At 38.5% G+C, this 19,524-nt stretch overlaps 1 protein-coding gene across 3 annotated transcripts; it reads right to left on the bottom strand.

The window, feature by feature from the left end:
- Positions 1-1,190: 1,190 nt before the first annotated feature.
- On the bottom strand, positions 1,191-17,585 carry arhgef33 (Rho guanine nucleotide exchange factor (GEF) 33). Of its 3 annotated transcripts, XM_065959784.1 has the most exons (18): positions 17,340-17,585; positions 13,657-13,700; positions 11,331-11,495; positions 10,502-10,623; positions 10,143-10,291; positions 9,926-10,045; positions 8,482-8,608; positions 7,580-7,712; positions 6,341-6,448; positions 5,956-6,048; positions 5,576-5,724; positions 5,381-5,470; positions 5,041-5,219; positions 3,886-4,346; positions 3,583-3,804; positions 3,168-3,310; positions 2,644-2,731; positions 1,191-1,426 (listed from the first exon to the last, which is right to left on the bottom strand). In XM_065959784.1, exons 1-18 carry the CDS (start codon positions 17,389-17,391, stop codon positions 1,421-1,423), a joined length of 2,451 nt encoding a protein of 816 aa, XP_065815856.1. In that variant the 5' UTR covers positions 17,392-17,585; the 3' UTR covers positions 1,191-1,420. The 3 variants fall into 3 exon arrangements, with proteins under 3 accessions (XP_065815856.1, XP_065815855.1, XP_029134122.2); XM_065959783.1 differs by having other exon boundaries at positions 1,191-2,731; positions 10,143-10,288; positions 17,340-17,584; XM_029278289.2 differs by having other exon boundaries at positions 1,191-2,731; positions 17,340-17,583.
- Positions 17,586-19,524: the final 1,939 nt, after the last annotated feature.

Below are 19,524 nucleotides of genomic sequence, written 5' to 3'. Positions count from 1 at the left end.
CGATGGTGGTAGTATGATGAGCTGCTCTGATTTCCTGCTTTCTTTGAGAACCCTGCCACTCGTACACTTGCTCTCTTACAATCAGAATCGTCTTTTATCGCCAAGTACATTTACACATACAATGAATTTGACATAGTGTTCTGGTGCAAAACAATTAGTAAAGGACTGGTGAAAAAATATGAAGGCGTTATAAAACAGCAGTGCTCCCATTGACAGTGCACTCAAATAGAATAAGATTAAAAAAATATATATATAATGTAAAATACAAATATAAACACAAAAACAACAGAGCTGGGCTTTGCATACTTTGGAAAATGTCTACTGAAGATTTGTCATCTCCAAATTCATGTATGTGTGTTTCAAAAGAACAGTTTTAGAAAGATAATTGGTACTTTAATACTGATGTGAACCTGAGTTCAGTTTAGTCATCCAGTTTCAGAAAAACATTTCAAGTTCAACCAACACCATCTACAAGTTAAGTTCTAAGAACCACTTTTTATTCATTGAGGCTTTTCCAATCTCCATATTTTTAATTAACAGAAGCAACATTAACCTTTCATTAGTAAAGCTTTAAGTAGAATATGTGATCAATGTTGTGTTATTTTACCTTGAACCAGTAGCACTCAAACTTTTTCTGAATATACCAAAGAGTCCTCTGACTTATGGTCCATTACGGCCTTAGTTGTAGTTGATCTTTTAAGACATGTTTCTGCTTATATGATACAAATGATGAGAAGAGAAGCATTTTAGATTTCCCAAGCTGTCTTTTGTGAATAGTCCTAGAAATGAATACAAGTGCTAGCATGCTAACATGCTGAGATGGCGAACAATAGGCCTACTTAGCATAGCTTGCTTTGCTAAAAAAAAAAAGCTATTGTGTTAAAGCCCAGCAGATTTGCTAGCATGGCTTTAGATTCTTATTTTGCTCATCATTGCTTTCTTGCTCTTGTTGTATTCTGTGGAAAGCTCATCTTAGGGAAAATTCTCAAATGTCAAGATGTCCATGATGTAGAATCAATATCAGCATGATCAGTTATAGTCATAGATGTGTCCTGCCATTTCTAAGAGTTATTCAAAATAGTGTAAAATCTCAGTTTATATGGCTAAAGCGTATCTTGTGTCTCAGAGAGGACCCAGCATATGATTAGGTGATATTTGATTCATCTAGGGACAAAGACACTGAACAGCACTTTATTTTTTGAAGTATGGACCTTTATTGAGCATTCTTGTCTCCTCATTGACACATTCACCTCTTGACAAAATACTTCTGTTCAATTCTGTCTTTCTTTGGAGCAAAATGCTTAACGCATAAAAACATACACAAATACCAGTTTAATATCTGTTCTGTTCTGTAAATAATACACAATATAATCATCTTTGGTTAAGACATGATGCAGATGGATAGAGAGTTGAACTGGAGTTACATCTAGAAAAGAGAGTCAGAACATTTTAAATAGGTCATTTTTTTTTTTTTTTTTAATTAGCAACAGTAATCATATTTCAAAAGCTAGCTGTTTCTTAAGACAACGAGAGAATAACCCATCAAGGGACGTGCAAAAGTAATAATCCAAGAAAAAAATTCACTCATTTTAAAGTTTTGGTAACACTTTAAATCAAGGTCAGAATATTCACCATGAACTAGTTGCTTATTAGCTAATAAGTAGCATACTGTCTGTTTATCTGTTAAGCACTTATTAGTACCTTATTATATTTGACTACAGCCTATAGCTAATAGACCATTAACTCAGAGTTTGCCCTCAACACTCTCCTAATTACTGCTCAATGATAGTAAGTTAGGAAGTTGTTGAACATGAATTATGACATTGATATGTTTTTGCTTACTTCTACCTTATAAGGGCCAAACTAAGCAAAGCATGTCAAAATCATCATTCATGTTCAACAACAACTACCAATAAGCAGTAATTAGGATAGTGTTGAGGGCAAACTCTGAGTTCATTTCTTATTATCTCTAGACTGTGCATGGTTATGTAGAATAAGGTACTAATATGCGTTCTATAATGACTTATAAGCAGAGAGTTTGCTCATTATTAGCATGCTTATAAGCAACTAGTTATGACCAAATATTGTGACCTTCAATAAAAGTGTAGACAGGGATGCATTTGTAGGATAAGTTTTCAAAAGTCCAGAAATAGAAGGTAAGGAAGAGCCATTTAAAGGTTAGAGGATTGACAGTGTCAAACTATGACCTCAAGTGGTCATGTCTTGTAATGTGGGGGGGAAAGGAAACTAAAAAAGATCAAACCAGCTTTAAGTAAATGTACAAATACACACTGATAACTTAACCTCACATTTCCTTTTATTCTGAGCAAAAATACTCCTCTGGCTGTTTTCTTAACTTTTGAATTTGATCCAATTGAAGTGCTTTCCCTCACTATGAACTTTTTCTTTCTCTCACAAAAAGGAGAACTGGATACTTGGAGATGATCAGAGTAAAGGTAGCGTAGCTTAATGAATAATACCTGTACAGCATTTATATATCATTTGTCAATGTTTAACAATCAACCGTGTGTTGGACTGATACTGAATGTAAGACACTTTATATCACATCAGTCTGTGGTACTGTTTGTGTGTGCAGTACAATGGGACTCATACAGCTGTGCCACGGTTTATCTCCAGATGTACCTGTTTGGGATTCTTCCCCGGAGTCTCGTGTTCACCATTGTTTTGGTTTTCTGGGGCTTTCTCGCCTCCCTTCTTCTCTTCACCGCTCCTGTGAGAAAGAAAAGCAGGAGTCAATTGGAATCTTTCATTTTGTAGTACTTTGGCAGTATTGTTTAATAGATATGTCTCAAAAGTAAAGCTAAGTTAGGATGTTATATATTAAAAAAATACAGTATTTGTGTTAAAGTTTCTCATACTGACAGAACAAAACAATTGGATAGCTAACCTGCCTTCATAAATGATCAAATTCTTCCACAAGTTGGCTTCTTCCTCGTTCAATTATTTTCTTCAATCTAGCTGAGTCCATATGGTTTCTTCAAAGTGACATTGCACTGAGCTTTAAAGCATTTTCTCGATACTTTGCTGCAACACTTGCTGCCTTAAAAGGAATTGGTGTTCCTTGTGGCTGCATTGACATGACTGGATGTCAGCTATAGTATGACACTACTCATGTGAGTATTTCCTTGTTAAATTATCATTCTTACTTCTTCTTGAACAGTTTCTTAAAAGAGCTCCTGAACCCTCCTTTGTCCTGCTTCCGACTCCTCTCGCTGAAGGGGGTGTGGTTATTCTCCTCCGTTCCGCCTCTCCACTTTGAATCTTCACCCCATGACTGGAATCCAGAGTCCTGGCGGAGTTGAACGCAATATTTGATTTACTTCAATTACGGTTATTTGATTACATTTGGTAGCATTAATCATGTTTCCATCTCAAATAGTCCAAGATAGTCAAATGCACAACTAAGGAATGCATCGAGGGCATTGTTTGATTTCATGTTGCTGTTAAGTTAAGAAAGAAAGTGGGGGAAGTAGTCCTAGAAACAACATACCAGTACTTAATACTAATCACTCCAGGTTAAAAAAACAGTTAAATTGGACATTTTTCTTTGTTGCCACCTACAATGCTGAGCATCCCTTGAAGATCATCGTGCTGTTTCTCTGTATCAGCTCTGTTCCCGAGGGGGCTCTGGACCTTGCGAGATGGCGTGGGACACCCTCTGCTACCCTTACTACCCTGGCGCTCCAGCTTGGCATGGCTTCCCAGTCCCACCCTGTGGAGGTGGTCTGACAGTTGACCACCATCCAGGCTCACTGTGGTGTCCATCTGCAGGCCATTCAGTGACTGTACAGCAAAGAAAGTGAACATTTTTACAGATGTAGGAACTTTCTGAGGATCGTTTTACTTTAGCGCAAATCAGCCCACCTTGCTCTTACGCTGACCCGCCTGAAGGGATCGGTGCTGATTGTGCTGCATCATTACAGCTTCATCTGGAGACACGCACCCTCTGGTGGACATCTTATTGTAACCGTTCCCCTGGCTTCCACCATTCCCGAAGACATCGCGTGTTGCCGACACATTCACCGCCATTGCATGACGGGACGCTGAGGGGCCTTTGGGGCACTTCATGAAGGCGATGTCGATGGAGGAATCTGACGAGGCAGAGGAGCAGCGGTCGAACATGGAGTCGTCACGGAGAGTGCCTCCCTCCTCTTCGTAGAGGCTCTCCATCCCCGGTGGGTCTGGAGGAAGAAGGAACTCTCCGAGGGCATCTGCCAGAGCCGAGCCTGGTTGAACCTGACGGAAGTCTGGATGTCTGGAGGTCAGATGATGATGGCATGTCACGGACCGCTCAGATCCCTCGCTCTCTGGGATGCTGCCAAGACCTGAAGTCAAAAGTTGGTTGACTGATAGATCAATGTTTGACACAGAGTTAAATCATGAAAAACCTACACATAATAATGTAAAAGAGCTCTAAAGCAAATAGACATAAAACAAACGCTCATGTGATCATTCTGAGTGTACCAAGTCTTGTTCACCTAAGACATTGAGGCCCGCACCTTAGACTGGGGATCACTTGGTTTTCACTTGGATGCTTAACATTTGCCACATAATTTACATTTTTACTTAGACTTTCGCAGTCCGCTTGTTGTGCCTTTGAGCAAACGACTTCTATAGCAGCACTCAAAAGAGCGTATTATGCTTTAAACAAAGTGTTTAAGATGAAATGTGGACTGAACAAGTCAATGCTACATTTTCTTCTTCCTGTTCCAAACAGCAAGACTTGGATGTAGGGCAAAAAGCCAGACCTCTTAAAATCCTACATTTAGGACATTTTTTTGTATTTCAATGTTGGTAGTAACTTTGTAAAGAATGAAAGGAGATAACTTTAAAGAGAAGTTCATCTCCTACCAACTTTCCTTTCTTAGGACAACTGACAAATTGTTGTTTTAGAACATTACAAATTCTGTTTTAAATATTGTTTGGCAGTCAAATAAGCTCTTCTAGAAGAAAACTGACAACCAGAAACAACAATGTAGTCATTTGTTGGCAAAATGAGGCACTCCTGTGAGCGCAGACCTGTTTGTTTGTTGTTTCTTGAGTCCATGTTGGGGCTGAAGAACTGGAGCTGAGGGGGCCACTCGGGGTCATAACCATGAGATGCTGAATCCTGGTCCCGCTCCCAAGCTTGGAAACGATGAGACTGGATCTGCTCCAGGAGACACTGCTTGCTCTGCTTCACCTGGTTTGCATGTTCTCTGTTAGGGATAGATCATTCATATGAGGGGATTCATTACCCCGATTCTTCAGGGGGTTTTAAAGCACAAACTACATATGAACCTACTATGTGCTAACTTGTAGGATGACATTGGAGACAGATAGCACCACTAGCTAGTTAACAAATTAAAAAGAAACTCACAGCATTGCACTGCTGCAAGGGTACGGCGAGCCGATGTTGTTCGCTTTAATCCCACTTTCAACTGTCTTTAACAGCTGTTTCATGTTAGACCTGCAGGGGACCAAAAAGACTTATTTTGTCAGGTTCAAACTCTCACAATATGTCATGCTGAACCTCTTGCGCAGTTTTTTTTTTTGGTACAGCGGTATTCCTGACCTCTTCATCTCCTTGCGGTTATGCAGGAGTAGCTCCTGGTTGTGCTGGAGGAGGTGATGGTACTGAGCCGTGAAGGACCTGAACTGCTGGATGCACACCAGCAGCAGGTAATAGTCTGGGTGCTCCGCCTCCGTCTGCCTCAGCAGTCCCTGCACAAACACATTTATTATTCATGTTCACACATTTTTTAGCAGATGTTATGTTCAGACACACATCTCACACATCTGCTCTATCAGGAATAGGAGAGTTTTTTACGTGTCTTTCAGCTCTTTTGATCTTGTGCATGAACTGCACGAGGGAATTTTGAGTTTGAATTGACCAAACATGATGTTTAAAAGTGAAGCTCTTTTACTACAAAGGTTTGTGTGTATAAATCTAACCTGCAGCAGCAGAAGGTACTCAGGGATCCTCTGAACCGGCTGAAGCAGCAGAGTGTAGAGAGACGGTTTGGATTCATCACCTGTTATATCACTCTGATAGATGCATCATGGACCAATCAGAGCATGTCAACCAATCAGAGTGGAGGGACAAAACCAGTTAATCACAGACAGAGCTTTAAATGAACTCTTTGCATTTTTAGCTTAACAAGTAATTTAATTGTTAAAGCACTTTCATTACAGGTAAGCGCAATGTGCTTAAGAAGTGTTAATGAGTACACTTTGCTAATTATCCCCTCCTGTCCTGTCTATTAGATTTAACCGCTAATTCATATCCTGCTTTGTTTTTACATTAAATATGATCTACATTTCCTTTTTTTTTTTTTACCTCCAGAAACGCAGAAGATTTCATGGAGCTGGAGGAGAGTGCGGTGACGACTGATAGACAGTCTGGAAGCTCCTTCAGGTAGGAAACATAAAAGTCCAAGAAATCATTCTGAAAGGAGACAAAGAGAGATTCTGTCAGGACACATTTGGCGTGTTCAAAGTATAAAAACAGCATAATTAAAATTTTGTAATAAAATAATTCCTTTCTTTGTTTTTATTAAGTTTCTTTTTCTTGCCATTTATTTTTTTCTCTCAGAGGAACCGTAATGCATTGCGAATGTGAACTTGAATGTGTCTAATTCATGAGGTGTGCTTACCAATTACCGTACTCTATTTCCTCTGGTTCACTCAAAGCAAATGATTCACACATTGTCTTTAATAGAAGAGGATCCTGAGATTTAGTTTGTGATGTCTGTAGGCAGGCTTAAGGTTTCAGCCTTATGGTTCAAGCTCAAAGGTTTTTATCGCAGTTTTGTTTTTAATATAAAAACTATATATATATATATAACAGGGGCATCCCCCTGCTGTGTCAAACAGAATACCTGTGCAGCTGACAAGTCTATCAGAGAACTTTAATTCTGTCATCTTGGTATCATCTTTGCCATCAGTTTATTTGTGCAGAAATAAGAATCCCTTCTGTTTCTTTACTACATCTGTATTCCAGCTCTCAACATGGCTCTGCTGGAATTTGACATTTGATTTGATGGCAGCCAAAGCGACTCAGATTCATTATAAATGCCCGGTCATAAGACCAAACCTTCTGACCCTGCCGCATTAAGCAGCCTGGAACAGGACTGTGCATTGTGAATGACAAGTTATGGAAGTTAATAAGCAGGAGGTCCAGATCCTTCATGTCTGGATATTAATAAGATCAACAAGGGATCAAGGCCTTTTTCTCGAAAGGTAAAATTGTAAATGTAACAGTCATTGCTAGCAGGTGTTGAAGATTTGTTGGATTTTGGTCACTATCCACGTGTTTATTTGCTGTAAAAATGCTTCCACATTATTTGGCAATTATTGTTCCATTTTGAGATGTAACACGTGTAAAATTGTAGTTTTTCATGTGCAGTTTTGGTGTTGTTTCTTTGATTAGAAAGTGTGACTCACGCTAACAAACATGTTTAAGCGTTTACTCCCCCTGAAAGAAACTACATTTTGATCACAACAATAGTCAACGCAAATGGTGAAAGATGTACAGTATCAACGCACAGTAGCTCAAACTAACAACTTGCTTGTTTACCTCTTTGCTGGTGAGCCTCATAAACACATCCCCCATGATGCCTTGCCACTGGCACTTGATCACACGCTCCTGGAGAGTATGGAGGAGCTCCAGGTGCTGCTGGATCAGAAACCTCAGAGAGCTGGGAAACGGACTGAAAACACCAAAGAACCAGTGATGGTGAGAAAAAAAAAATTGGAATGCCCCCCAAAAAAACAGAAAAAAAAATCACAAAGTCTTCCTTAAAAGCATTTATTCTCAATTATTCATATTACTTAAATAATATAACAAAATCTGACCTTGCTGAAGAGAGGAGATGATTTGAATAAATCATTATTGTTGCAGTTTTGGCTTCTTCAACTGCCTCATATGAATGACGCATATGAAAATGTGTTTGTGCTTTCATGTTCTAAATTTGAAGCCAGTTTGCCATCTTATGTGACAGACTTCTGACAGCCGGAAGGTTATTTATATAAAAACAAATGCAATCATTCACAAATACCACTTAAGAACTCGTGTGCTGCAGCTAAGCAGTATTCGTACTAGTAAGCTTTGTAGAGAGTATCCTCTCTGACTCGCTTGTGTTTAGAACCTGCGTCTATTTCATTACTAGATTTCCTGTTCTCCCCTCACTGCAAGCTCTTAAATTAGATCAGTAGACACTCCTGGGAGAGATTCTGAATGATGACCTGTGAGTGATGACTGAGAGAAATGACTGTATAGTTTGTTCTATTTATTGAGTTTAAGACTCATAACAGATCAGAGAAATCGTTTCCACGGCAGAAAAGGTTAGTGATGTCTGTCTCCTCCTTATTATATAACCTCCTTACCCATTAAAAGTTGTTAATTTTAATAATAAATTATGTCTATTTTGAATGTCAATGTAAGATTTTGTTTTTGAAATGTATTGTCCTCAGGCTTACCGTTTGTCTTTGGAGGTGAGAGCTTCTGTTCCATTAAAGGAGATGTTGGCCTTCAGTAACAGAGACAGGTGGGACACATAAACTCTCTCTGACTCCAGCAGCTCCAGAGCCACTCTCTGCCTCTTACCTGCACAAACACAAACAGCATTTTGGTTAAACTATGCTGAGTTACACGAGCTGTATGTGGAGCTCTTATTCTTATAATATCTCAGACTGTTAACAGGCCCTGCTGTTCGGTCTTCAGTGCCAGTAATGATGCTTGCTAAAAAGAGATACTAGCTGACATTACAGCAGATGGTATATTAAGTTTTATCACCAGGGCCCAGGTAAAAAGGTTTAATATGGGAAAAAAAAAAAAATCCTGTAGATTGGGAAATCCACTTTTTCTAACATGGATCACGTAATTGTAACTTAATGGTTCAAAGAACAAACTGGATAGGATCTTCCTGATCCAGGTACAGACATTAACCGGTTACCAAATCCAGATTACAAGTGCTTTAACGGGAACCACATACTTTGTCCACAAGAGGTGCCAAAATTCACTCAAACTGCAAGTTCCTCACAGCTGTTTTGAACGAGACAGGCTTTTTAATGTTGTGTAATGAGGATTTGTTTGTTTGTTAATGATGCTGATCTTATCTTATCCTTCTGAACAACCGGGTCCTAATATTGAACTCTGAAAGGTTGGGTTATCTTTGAGGGTTTTGTGATGAGAATCTTGAAATATATTGTGTAAAAAAATGTATTGCCATATTTAAGAATGAGTAGGTCTTGTCAGTATAAAATTAAAACGACTGACCATTTGAAAAAGTGCACTTAGCTTAGCTTATCAGAAAGACTCAAGAGGAAAACAGCATAACAAATCTAGTTTAGCACTGTCCAAATGGTATTTACCTTCCAGCAAGTCTACAGCTGTTCAAATCAGAATGTGGTGTGTTTAATCCATACAAAACAAAAAGATAGTTCACGGTTTTGAGTTTGTGTTTCTGAATAGAGCTAAGTGACTACCTGCAGCATTTTCTTGATACCTGGACCTAAGACAGTCAACAGAACTCCAAAAACAGAACTCCAAAAAAGACAGAACATGTTAATAATTGTGCTTAACAGGGGCTGTGGAGGGGTAATATTTAATTTTAAGATGACCAGGCTGTTCCCTGTTTCCAGTCCTTATGCTAAGCTAGGCCAACTGGTTGTAGCCTTAAATGTAATGTTCAGACATGAGAAAGATATTGGTCTTTGTCTTACGTTTGGAAAATTAGCAGAAATGAGGCGTATTTCTCAAAACAAAGAACAAACTGTAATTTGTTGGGTTAGGCATTGTTGTTAGTGACTAAACTGCAGTGTTAGAAGCAACACTGGTAATATAAGCATCTTTGTGATTATGGGACCACATGACCTGAGCATTGGTGTACATTTTCACTGATTTTACACATGTATTTCTTACTGTTTTCAGTCAGGTTGTTGGATGTCTCTGTGTCGTCTCTGCTGTTCTTTCTCTCTCCCCATGCTGGAGATTTAGACAGGAAACCTCTCTTCTGCTGCTGCTCCTGCTCAGAGGTAGACGCTGCAACACGCACACACACACACATTTCCCTTAGTTCTCTTACACTGCCTGACCTTTCATTTAAGCCGTTAGATGTGATTGATTTCCATAGACTGACGCTGTGTGGATGTGGCGCTCCTCTGTGGTGATCCACTTGGTGGCAGACTGGAGAAGAAGTGTTGAATAACACTGAGCTCTGACTGGCTGGGCACACAGATGTGATCATCCCCTTGTGCCAAAAGGACATCTGCCTTGGAGCTCTTTCTACTTTTGAATCAATTAATAAAAGAAGGAGTTACATGTTATGTATCTGCATTATTTCAAAGAAGCAAGATCACAAGATGAAGTACTGCAGTAGGTGCCTTGTTTAAAGGCATTTTTGTGGCGTTAAAAGGTCTTTAAGATTCAACTGCAATGAAACATTCATTTTAGAAGAGCAAAAAATTAAAGAATATAGTTCATTTATTTCAACTTTACCTGTGTGGAACAGAGATGAAATCGTTGTTGTTTTCTGACTGAAGCAGTTCTATCCTCTTCTGCACCTCTATTTGTCTGCTCGAAACATCTTTAATGTGGAACAAGGCCACATTCAGCTCCTCCTGCAAGCAGATGACCCACATCAGTGTAACTGCTGTTAACTGATAAGACTGAAGAAGAATGTGCTATATTTACTCTGTGACACCACAGATATGAAGAGAAATCTCCTTGATTGATTTTTCAGGAAAAGGTTGTTGTTGTTTTTTTTTTAAAGCTTTTAAAAGTTTTGTGATGTCCTATTGTGAAATAAGTCATTCATACATAAATAGTTTGGGATAGTTTTTAAAACAAGGAAAAATCAGCTTTAAATAAAAAGCTATTGATTATTATAGGTGTTCCCGCTTATAGGTGCAAATTAGTATAGAGTAATCATATTTGTTAAGCTGTCATCACCATCTGTGGTGTGGTAATAATACTTAACGTGATACAAAACATTTATTATAGTGCTGCACTATATGTTCAAGTGTAACAACTTTCCATTCAAATCCACATTTGGACCTTTCATAATCAGATGACAATAATAATATCTTTCATATAAAAAGTATATTACACAAATCTCCCAATATGACCTACATGTGTATCAGTATTTCCACTTCTGTTGAAGTATGACGGAGTTTCCGTTCTAGCCAATGAATAGGATTAGTTTACAGTTCTGACAGAGTTTCAGTCAGATGCTCCAAATTATCGCCCTCTTTTACCAAGAATAGACTGTTTGTGTGTATTTGTGTGTGTGTGCATGTGTGTTTGTGCTGTGTAGAGTCTCCAGCACCTTAAAAGTGTTGAGGGAGTTCTTTAGGCCCATTATCTTATCATCCACATCAGTCTCGTGGGCCTGGAGCTTCTCCTCCAGGCCCTGGTCTCTGTGACGCAGCTCGCACAGCTCTGTAAGAGCGACCTGGAGCCCATCATGCAGCTCATCCACCAGGCCCTGCAGCTGCATCACAAGAAACAATGTTGTATAGGTGAATGTTCTACCGCTACAGAATGCTTGAAATGTAATCAGGAAAAAATATTTACAAGAATTTAACATTTAAGAAGCTGAAACTTTTCACAAAAGTACTCAACAGGAGCGTTTCTTCTTCATCAGTGTGTATTCAGTTTTCAGTTCAAGTTTGATTTAATGGAAACCTTTGCTTTAGAGTGCTCTTTTTGATTATTTTTTTTAACCTGTGACATTTCTTCAAAGACTTACCAGTTATTTTCTAAATGTGTGCAATTTATCATTAAAGATATTTCTGTAGGATATTCTTTGGATCTTTATCTTTATGTTTTCAGCTATTTTACTTTTCACTGCATGTACTCTGAACTTTTGAACTCTTTGTTCTGCTGCCATCTCCTTGTGTTTCATACTGGAAGGGTTTTTCATTGTATAAGCACGTTTTGTTCTCTACCATTACATTCTGTTTTCTTTTCCAGTTTTTCCATTTTTCTGTAACTTCTTGTGGTTCTGATGGTTCTTCACTTTGGTTTTCTCAGACTTCTTCCATAAGAGAACATTTGCGTTCAACTTCGTATCCCAGTTAACTCTCTTTTCTTTTCGTGTCACTTTTTGACCGTTTTGTCATGATAACCTGTGTGGTTGAGTCTTTATCTGGCTCCCTGTTTCTCTCATAAGTGATTGAATTTATCCAGCAGGGATAACTGAATCAGCTCATGGGAACATAGCATAAGTTGGAGCTGTTCTCCCTCTCTCTCACTCTCCCCAAATCTTTCCATCTCTCTCTCTCTCTCTCTCTCTCTGTCTCTCTCTTGCTCACACTCTCTCTCGGTCATGTGAAAGGCATCAGGCAGCACACTGAATAGAGCATCTGTCTGCTGTGCCTTCTCTGATGCTATCAGTGGTTAAAAGTGCTACTGTACGTCTGTACACCTGGGGCTTCAGGTTTAATGACCAACCACATTCCACACAGAATTTTTCATCCAACTATTTCTGTTACAAGTTTAGCTATTGTTGAGGATTTTAAAAATGAAAGTAAATTTAAGTGTCAGAAGGTCATAATTCAGTATAGGGGGATTACAAGTAGCCTCAGTGAGACACACTAAGAAATGTATTCGAAAATGTTGTTTTTTTGGCAGCCTGTGATAATTTAAACCTGATCAATTACAGATCCGCTTGCGCAATGCTTTTGCCTGACCAAGTGCAAAACTCTTAACCTAAGTGTTTGATAAGACCCGGTTACTTTACTCTCCTTATTTTCCTCCGCTGTGAGCAAATAAACTGTCTTTAAATGTCATGAGACATTGCAGGACTTGAAGTCCGTGGGACATGAATCACAGCTTCACACGCCATCACCGCGTGCACCATGATGAGAAGAGCTAGGACACTTCATTTATTCTGCCGTGTTACTCTCAGCCAAACAGTCACTTTTTGTGTCCTCGCTTTATATGAAGTGACACTTAAAAAGAAGCTCGACACCGTTTGTTTAGATTGTCTGAGCACTGAGTGGAAAGCCATCAGATAATCTTCAATAATTAATATAAAAATATAATTTTGTGCTCATTTCAGTGAACATATTTAGTCTGTCTCTTATATTTAAACAGCTTCTTTATTCAAATAATCAAGACAGAAATCTCTGTTCATTTGTCACATTAAAATCATCACTAATGTAAAAAGCCTGAAGCACAATGAGTCAGAATATCAAAGCAGTGGATGTTGAATATTAGTGTTTCTTTTTCATTCTCCAAGAATGTCAAAAGAGCCATGAAGATCCAACAACCCCTCATGTGACAAAGTAAACTTTGAACTTCTTCTGATTTTGACCCTAATGTTTTCTGTAGATCCTCAGAAGATTGTACGTTATGTGGTCAAAAAAATTTCCTGTGAAATTTTTAAAATTAGGTGTGAAGGAATTAGCAATTAAGTGGTTTAAATGAGCTCAGTGATTCAAGGAAAATCAGCCAACACATAAAACGTTAAAATGGTTTCCACTCTGAACCTGTCAAAGGGATACGTTTGTCAATGCTGCATGCTGAATGCACGTACAGTAGGTAGATGAAAAAGTAAAGATCATTGCAATGTTTATTTCAGATTCACCATAAATGAGTTGTAAACTTAAGACTAACCAAATTGTGTAGAAAAAAAAGCTTTCGATTACCTGTGCGATCTCCAGGTTAACCTCCTCTACGTGTTCTTCTTTATCTGAAACAAAAATGTAAAAAAGCTGATGTTTGTATCCAAATAGGCAGAAGCTCCCTTAGAAAGGTTGACAGATCAATAAGTAGAGAAATGGGATGCTTCATACCATAGAGATAGACCTTAGCTAAAACATGTTTTTCAAACAGAAATGTTGAGATTATGTAGTTCAACTTCCAAAGTGCAAACTTCGACAATAAACAATGAACCTGTTTTCACAAGAATTCAGTAATCCATGAATTGACTTGTTAATCTATTGCTCAAACTACTTATAGAATTCAAACACTTACACAATTCAGCACATTTTATTTAGATAAGATTCTGTGATGCAGAGAGTCAGTGGGGGTATATCTAAAGGGATACTTCAGCCATTTGCATTAAGCTTTGTATCATTAGAAACCTGGTAGTATTTTTGAATGGTCGTGCATCCCGCCCTCATTTTCCCCTGAGATGAGAAATCGTTGTATTTCTAAGTGTGAAAAGGAGCTTCCACTGATGCAAAATGACGATTTTTGCTGTTTGCCTATGGACACAGTCATAGAGTCTGTTTTCTGCCAGGAATTTCCAAGATCAATTCTGGAAGAAATCTCAGAATCAGTTGAGGAAATGGCCTCATGTGTTGAAGTAAATATGTCTGTAAATGTTTTTTATTTCTATATTTCTACTGCTATACTGTATATTTTGGAGAAACTGTAACGATCGAATTTCCCTCTGGGATTAATAAAGTATTTCTGATTCTGAAATAGAGGACTTTAGTGGGAGTGGCCTGCAGTGCTGTGCATTCTGGGATTTGGTGTCTTTCATCCACATGAGCCAAAAAGACACTTTCTGCCTTTTCTCGGCCAAGAAGGCACCAACTTCAAAACGTATTTCACATTTCTACTACATATATGACCCAATGTCAATACAGATTCATGTTTCAACGGGTGAAGTATCCCTTTAAGTATTGCTAATGCTTCCAAGAAAATTAAACTGACAATCATAGTGACTTTGGGGATATCACTCAAGATCTAACCACCTGTCTCAGGAAGGCTTTATATTATTTGGTCTCACTGTGAATTCCTGTTTTTAGGTTACTTTATTAACGTTAATGTATAAAGCCTCTGAGTAAAGGATTCTGTCTGTATCAGGTAAAACCTTTTGCTGCACAGCTCATGACAACATTTCTTTTTACAGCTCAACATTATCACACAGGTCTGAACCAAAGAAGTGGCTGGGCCCCTGAGAAGCAGATGCCTATCAATCATATCAGTGCATGTGTATTTGATCAGTAGCGATGGAGCTAGCCTCCTGGCTAACATTTGCATTCTCTGCCTGGATCTGATCCGCTTTTTGAGCTGACTGAAAAAGGTGTGTTCACTAGTTATTGTTGCCTTCGAGTCAAATGCACTAGCCTCCTTTACTTTTTTGTTTTTGGCATCCGTATTTTTGGTCAGAAGTCAGACATTTCTGGTCTAATCTTTAAGTTCAACTGGCCCGCTCATGACGTTTCCATCACAGACTAAATGGTTAACTTAAGAAAGGGAAGGGATGGGGGGTTGCTATATACTGAAATAGGCAACTATAAATGAAATGTGAATCTTTTATTTAGGTGTAAAAACAAAATTATGTTGTCATTGCTTAACTTATGAATAGATTATGTTTTTGCTAATCGCCATGGGCCCTTCATGCAGCTGGGGCCCATAAAGCTTTCCCTTTTTTCCCAACTTTTATGGGTGTCCTTGTTAGCACAGTCAAGTGCTTCAGCAGTCATATGAGAGTGCTACACAGTTCAGTCCTTGCCAGAAGAGAGAGTCATCCGACTGCATTAAAGAACAAAGTATTCTTTTTAAGTCCTCTTCATGCTCATGTGTTGACCCTCCACTAACTTGTGGTAACAAAATGTTATAATTCTAGTAAAGAGAGCCGCTCCATGAAGTGCCTCCTGATGGAAGAACATATTTATTTCTACTCATTTGTAGCTGACTTAGAGAGTGGAACCAAAATGGTTGGGATGCAGGAAAGTGCTGTATAAGAAGCATTCAGATAAGTGACTGATTTTACTTTTCAACCCAGACAAATAACTGGTTGTATTAAAGCACAGTGCTTCTGTTTGTTGATGAAAGTTCACTGGATGAGGTTGCTGTCAACATTGCAGAAGGTCATCCGAAATACGCACTAAGCATGTATTATCATGCATAATTAACAAGGCCTCAAGGGGCAATGTGCCACATCTGTAAAGCACAACACTTCCTAAATGTGAAAGAGCAAGAGAGGGAATACAGCGTGAAATAAGGCAGTCTTTCAGCATGCAGGCTCTACAGTAAGAGGAATTGTTACAGTTGTTACTGGCTAGAGGCTTTAGCTTCAAAGTGTAAATTTAAGCTGCACTGCTCCAGAGTGACCCTACGCTGAAAGACAAAAATGGTTGAAGTGATAACAGTTATGAAACCAAAAGATTCTATAACTGAATTACTGTCAGATAAACACATGACGTCACTCACAGAGCATACAGTCAATTAACTGAAATACATATGCAACTGATGTTACAATGAATAGTTTTACTTTGTATAATGCTATGGCACACATCTTTGGCATGATGGAATTTACAATATAACCATCTAGTTATTATCTGTTATTAATTATTAAGCCCGGCTGATTTTATTGGTAGATTTAACTTTGTAGAAGTTAAGTGTAAGTTCCGCCCCCAAAACAAACGGGGAAACAATGCGATGCCTTCTTGTCACGTCTGTCTGATAGCAAACTACAGAAAATGTCCAAAAGTTGATGTGTGATTGGATGCATTTTTTTTTTTTTATTAGCATTAGGAATAGATAAAAAAAAAAAAGCACAACAGTGAAAACAGTGAAGGTGTTTTGTTTTCTCCTCTAGACAAAGTGGATAAAGATAATACTTTGACACACTAATATGTTAAGTTCTATAGTTCCTGGTACATTTTGTCAGCATTTTAGCCCTTACTTGCATATCTTAGTCCTGTTATTGTTCCACTTTGGTGTACATGTGAGAAACATTACACCCCTGCTCTATTGATGAAACAGCCATTGACTGTATAAGAAGTGAACTCTTGGTTGCAAAGCAAGAGAATGTCAACTGCCTCAAATCTCCAACAATCCAACTCCTCATCCAATGTGCGTTATCTCCTGGCTGCAAAAAAAAAAGTATCATCTGCAAAAGAACACAGACAGGGCTAAATGCAGAGATATGAGAGTATGTATTAAGTGTCCCTATAGTGCCTATCCTTATGGTAAAACTATAAGACATCGAAGGGATCCTTTTCAAAATTGCTTGTGAATGTTATGTTCAGGTGAGATAAATATATCAGTGGATGTATTTTCATAGACTTGTTATTTAAAAATAATATCAGTGCAGGATCATTAGATCTAAAACAATAAGGGTGAATTCTGTTAGTATGATCGTGTTCCGACTCTTCCTGAACAAGACTCCACATAATCCACAGCCAATTCAACAATGTAACACCAAATGTGTGTTCTCAAACCTGACTTCTTTCATTAAAGGAAAGGAGTAATTTACATAAGAATCCATGACTTTCATTCTATGAGTTGCAGCAAAATTACAAACCCTAACCTTTTCTCTCCAGGAGAATCTATTCAAGTTACAGCTCAAGTCTTTTGACACTTGTTTTACCTTCTGACACATCCTCCGTCCTTTCTTCTGTTTCGCTTTGTCCATTTTCCATGTTTAGGTATCCAGTCCAATTTTGTCCTTTCCAGATTTAAAGCTGTCCAGTTCTAAGGTCTTATCCAGCTCCAGATGTCTGCTCCTCTGCCTTGTTCTTTCCCCCTCTGAACAACCCAATCCTCTGCTGCGATTTGTTTTTTTTCTCCTCCAAAGCATGTGAGTCCTATGATTCCCCTTTCGCACAAAAAACCCCTTGTCTTCACAGAGCAGAGGGACAGAGGGGAAAGATCAGGAGAAGAGAGAGAGAGAGACATCTGCACGTCGTACAGTCACAGACTGGAGCTAAATCATTTGATGGAAGAGGCGTGAATGGGTGCTAATGGGGATCATTGATACAGCAGCACAGGTCAGAGTTGAAATGGGAAAATCAGGTATTGCACGAGAAAATTAAATTGGCTGATTAATGTGTGTTACATGGACACGTGAATGGTTCCGAGGTAATTTCATTTAAGCTTTTGTTTAAATAATAGGTCATTACAAGCAACCTCTTTCCCATTGCACACAGCCCTCTGATCAATAGTATGAAAAAGAAATATAGCTTATAGCTGCTATAGTTATACTCAACAAATACCAGCAGTTTAAAGCAGCAGATTGGATACCGGTTGGCCTCTGACTCCTAAAATTGAAGGACCTAGCACTATAAAGCATTTCTCCCCAACCAACATGCTAAAGCTAAAAGGCTCCGAAAAAAAGATTGACAAAACAGTTTGTGTTAATACATTCAGAGTTGTTATATTAACCATGTGTCAGTATGAAACTCTTTCTGCAGTGGAGACTGTGATGCCTGGAGAGGAACAGCGGAGCTTCTTCTCCTTTCAACAACAAACATGTGTTTGAAGGTTACATCATTCCCACACATCATCTGATGTTGTGGCTACATGTGAGTGTTTGCGGTGGGAGGGTGTCCAATTTTTCTCTGAACAACAAACAATACTTGTTTATATTCTACAATAATTGAAATCAAAGCATAAAGACTGTTGTGTCCTTGCTTCTTGGTCGGAGTCTAACATGATTCGAAACCAGGAAACAAGGAACAATAAGGATGAGATAATAGAAAGGTCAGAACTCTGCCCTTATTTCTTTCTTTTCAGAATTAGGAGACCATATATTATTACATTTTGCTTGATCAAAACCACAAAGTGGAGACCTCAATTTGCCATGGAGTTGCCTCTGTAAGAAAGGACCCTATTGTGTAGAATAAAACACAATGCTGAACACATTTCAATTTGTATTACACTGAAGTGGGGCAAATAATTGAGTAAATACCACACTGGAGACCTTCAGAGCACCCCTGGTTCTGGAGCCCCGAGCTAATAAGCCACCTGCGCTCCAACAATCTATAATCTATACAATCTACATAGAGTGCAATAAAACAAAAACCACAATGTGTAACTTCTATCTGTAATTTTGAGAAATTATTTTAAAAAAAGGGAGCAACAGGTTGAGGATGGGCTTCAGGGTTGCATGATATAATTGACTTGAAGGCATTGACATTACTTTTCATATCATCTTCAAGTTATAGATTAGTCCCATGCAGAAAGTCAATTCATTGATATCAATGGCCCTGACATGTTGAGCCCTTTCAACCTTTGAAATCATGTATTTTACAAAATAAGAATGACATTTCAGTATTAGCTCTGGCACTGACACTTTATCATTACAGTAGAGTTATGGTCTATTATTTATGTCACAATTACCAACAAGTTGACCTATTTAAAAACGTTTAGGCAAATTAAAGGTTTTAATAAATAGAATCTCTCAGTCTCTCCACCCTTTTAGTCATCAACATTTTAATCAGGAAGCTTATCAGCTGCATGTAGCTTAACTTCTGCTTTTCCAACACTTCAATTTTGTTTTTGCTTTTTAACCTGAAGTCAAACTAGGAGGGGAAATGTATTTTTCATGTTTACTTACTTCCGGTCGGATTCCCCTCGTCAAGTGACGACCATGTGACGACAGACATGCTGCATTCATGTGCGCCTCGAATGGCACCATTTCTGGAGTTGCAATGCAACGTAATTCTGACTTTGGTGCGTTTCACATGGTCTGATATTGAAATAACAATGACGCTTCATATAATGTACATGGACACTTAATGGTAACAACATGGTTTCCTGTAAATATAGGCCTA

Source organism: Labrus bergylta, chromosome 10 (assembly GCF_963930695.1).
Source record: "Labrus bergylta chromosome 10, fLabBer1.1, whole genome shotgun sequence".
Taxonomy (NCBI): Eukaryota; Metazoa; Chordata; class Actinopteri; order Labriformes; family Labridae; genus Labrus; species Labrus bergylta.
The sequence above is the reverse complement of the archived record's forward strand: the minus strand, read 5'-3'. Positions and strand labels throughout refer to the sequence as shown.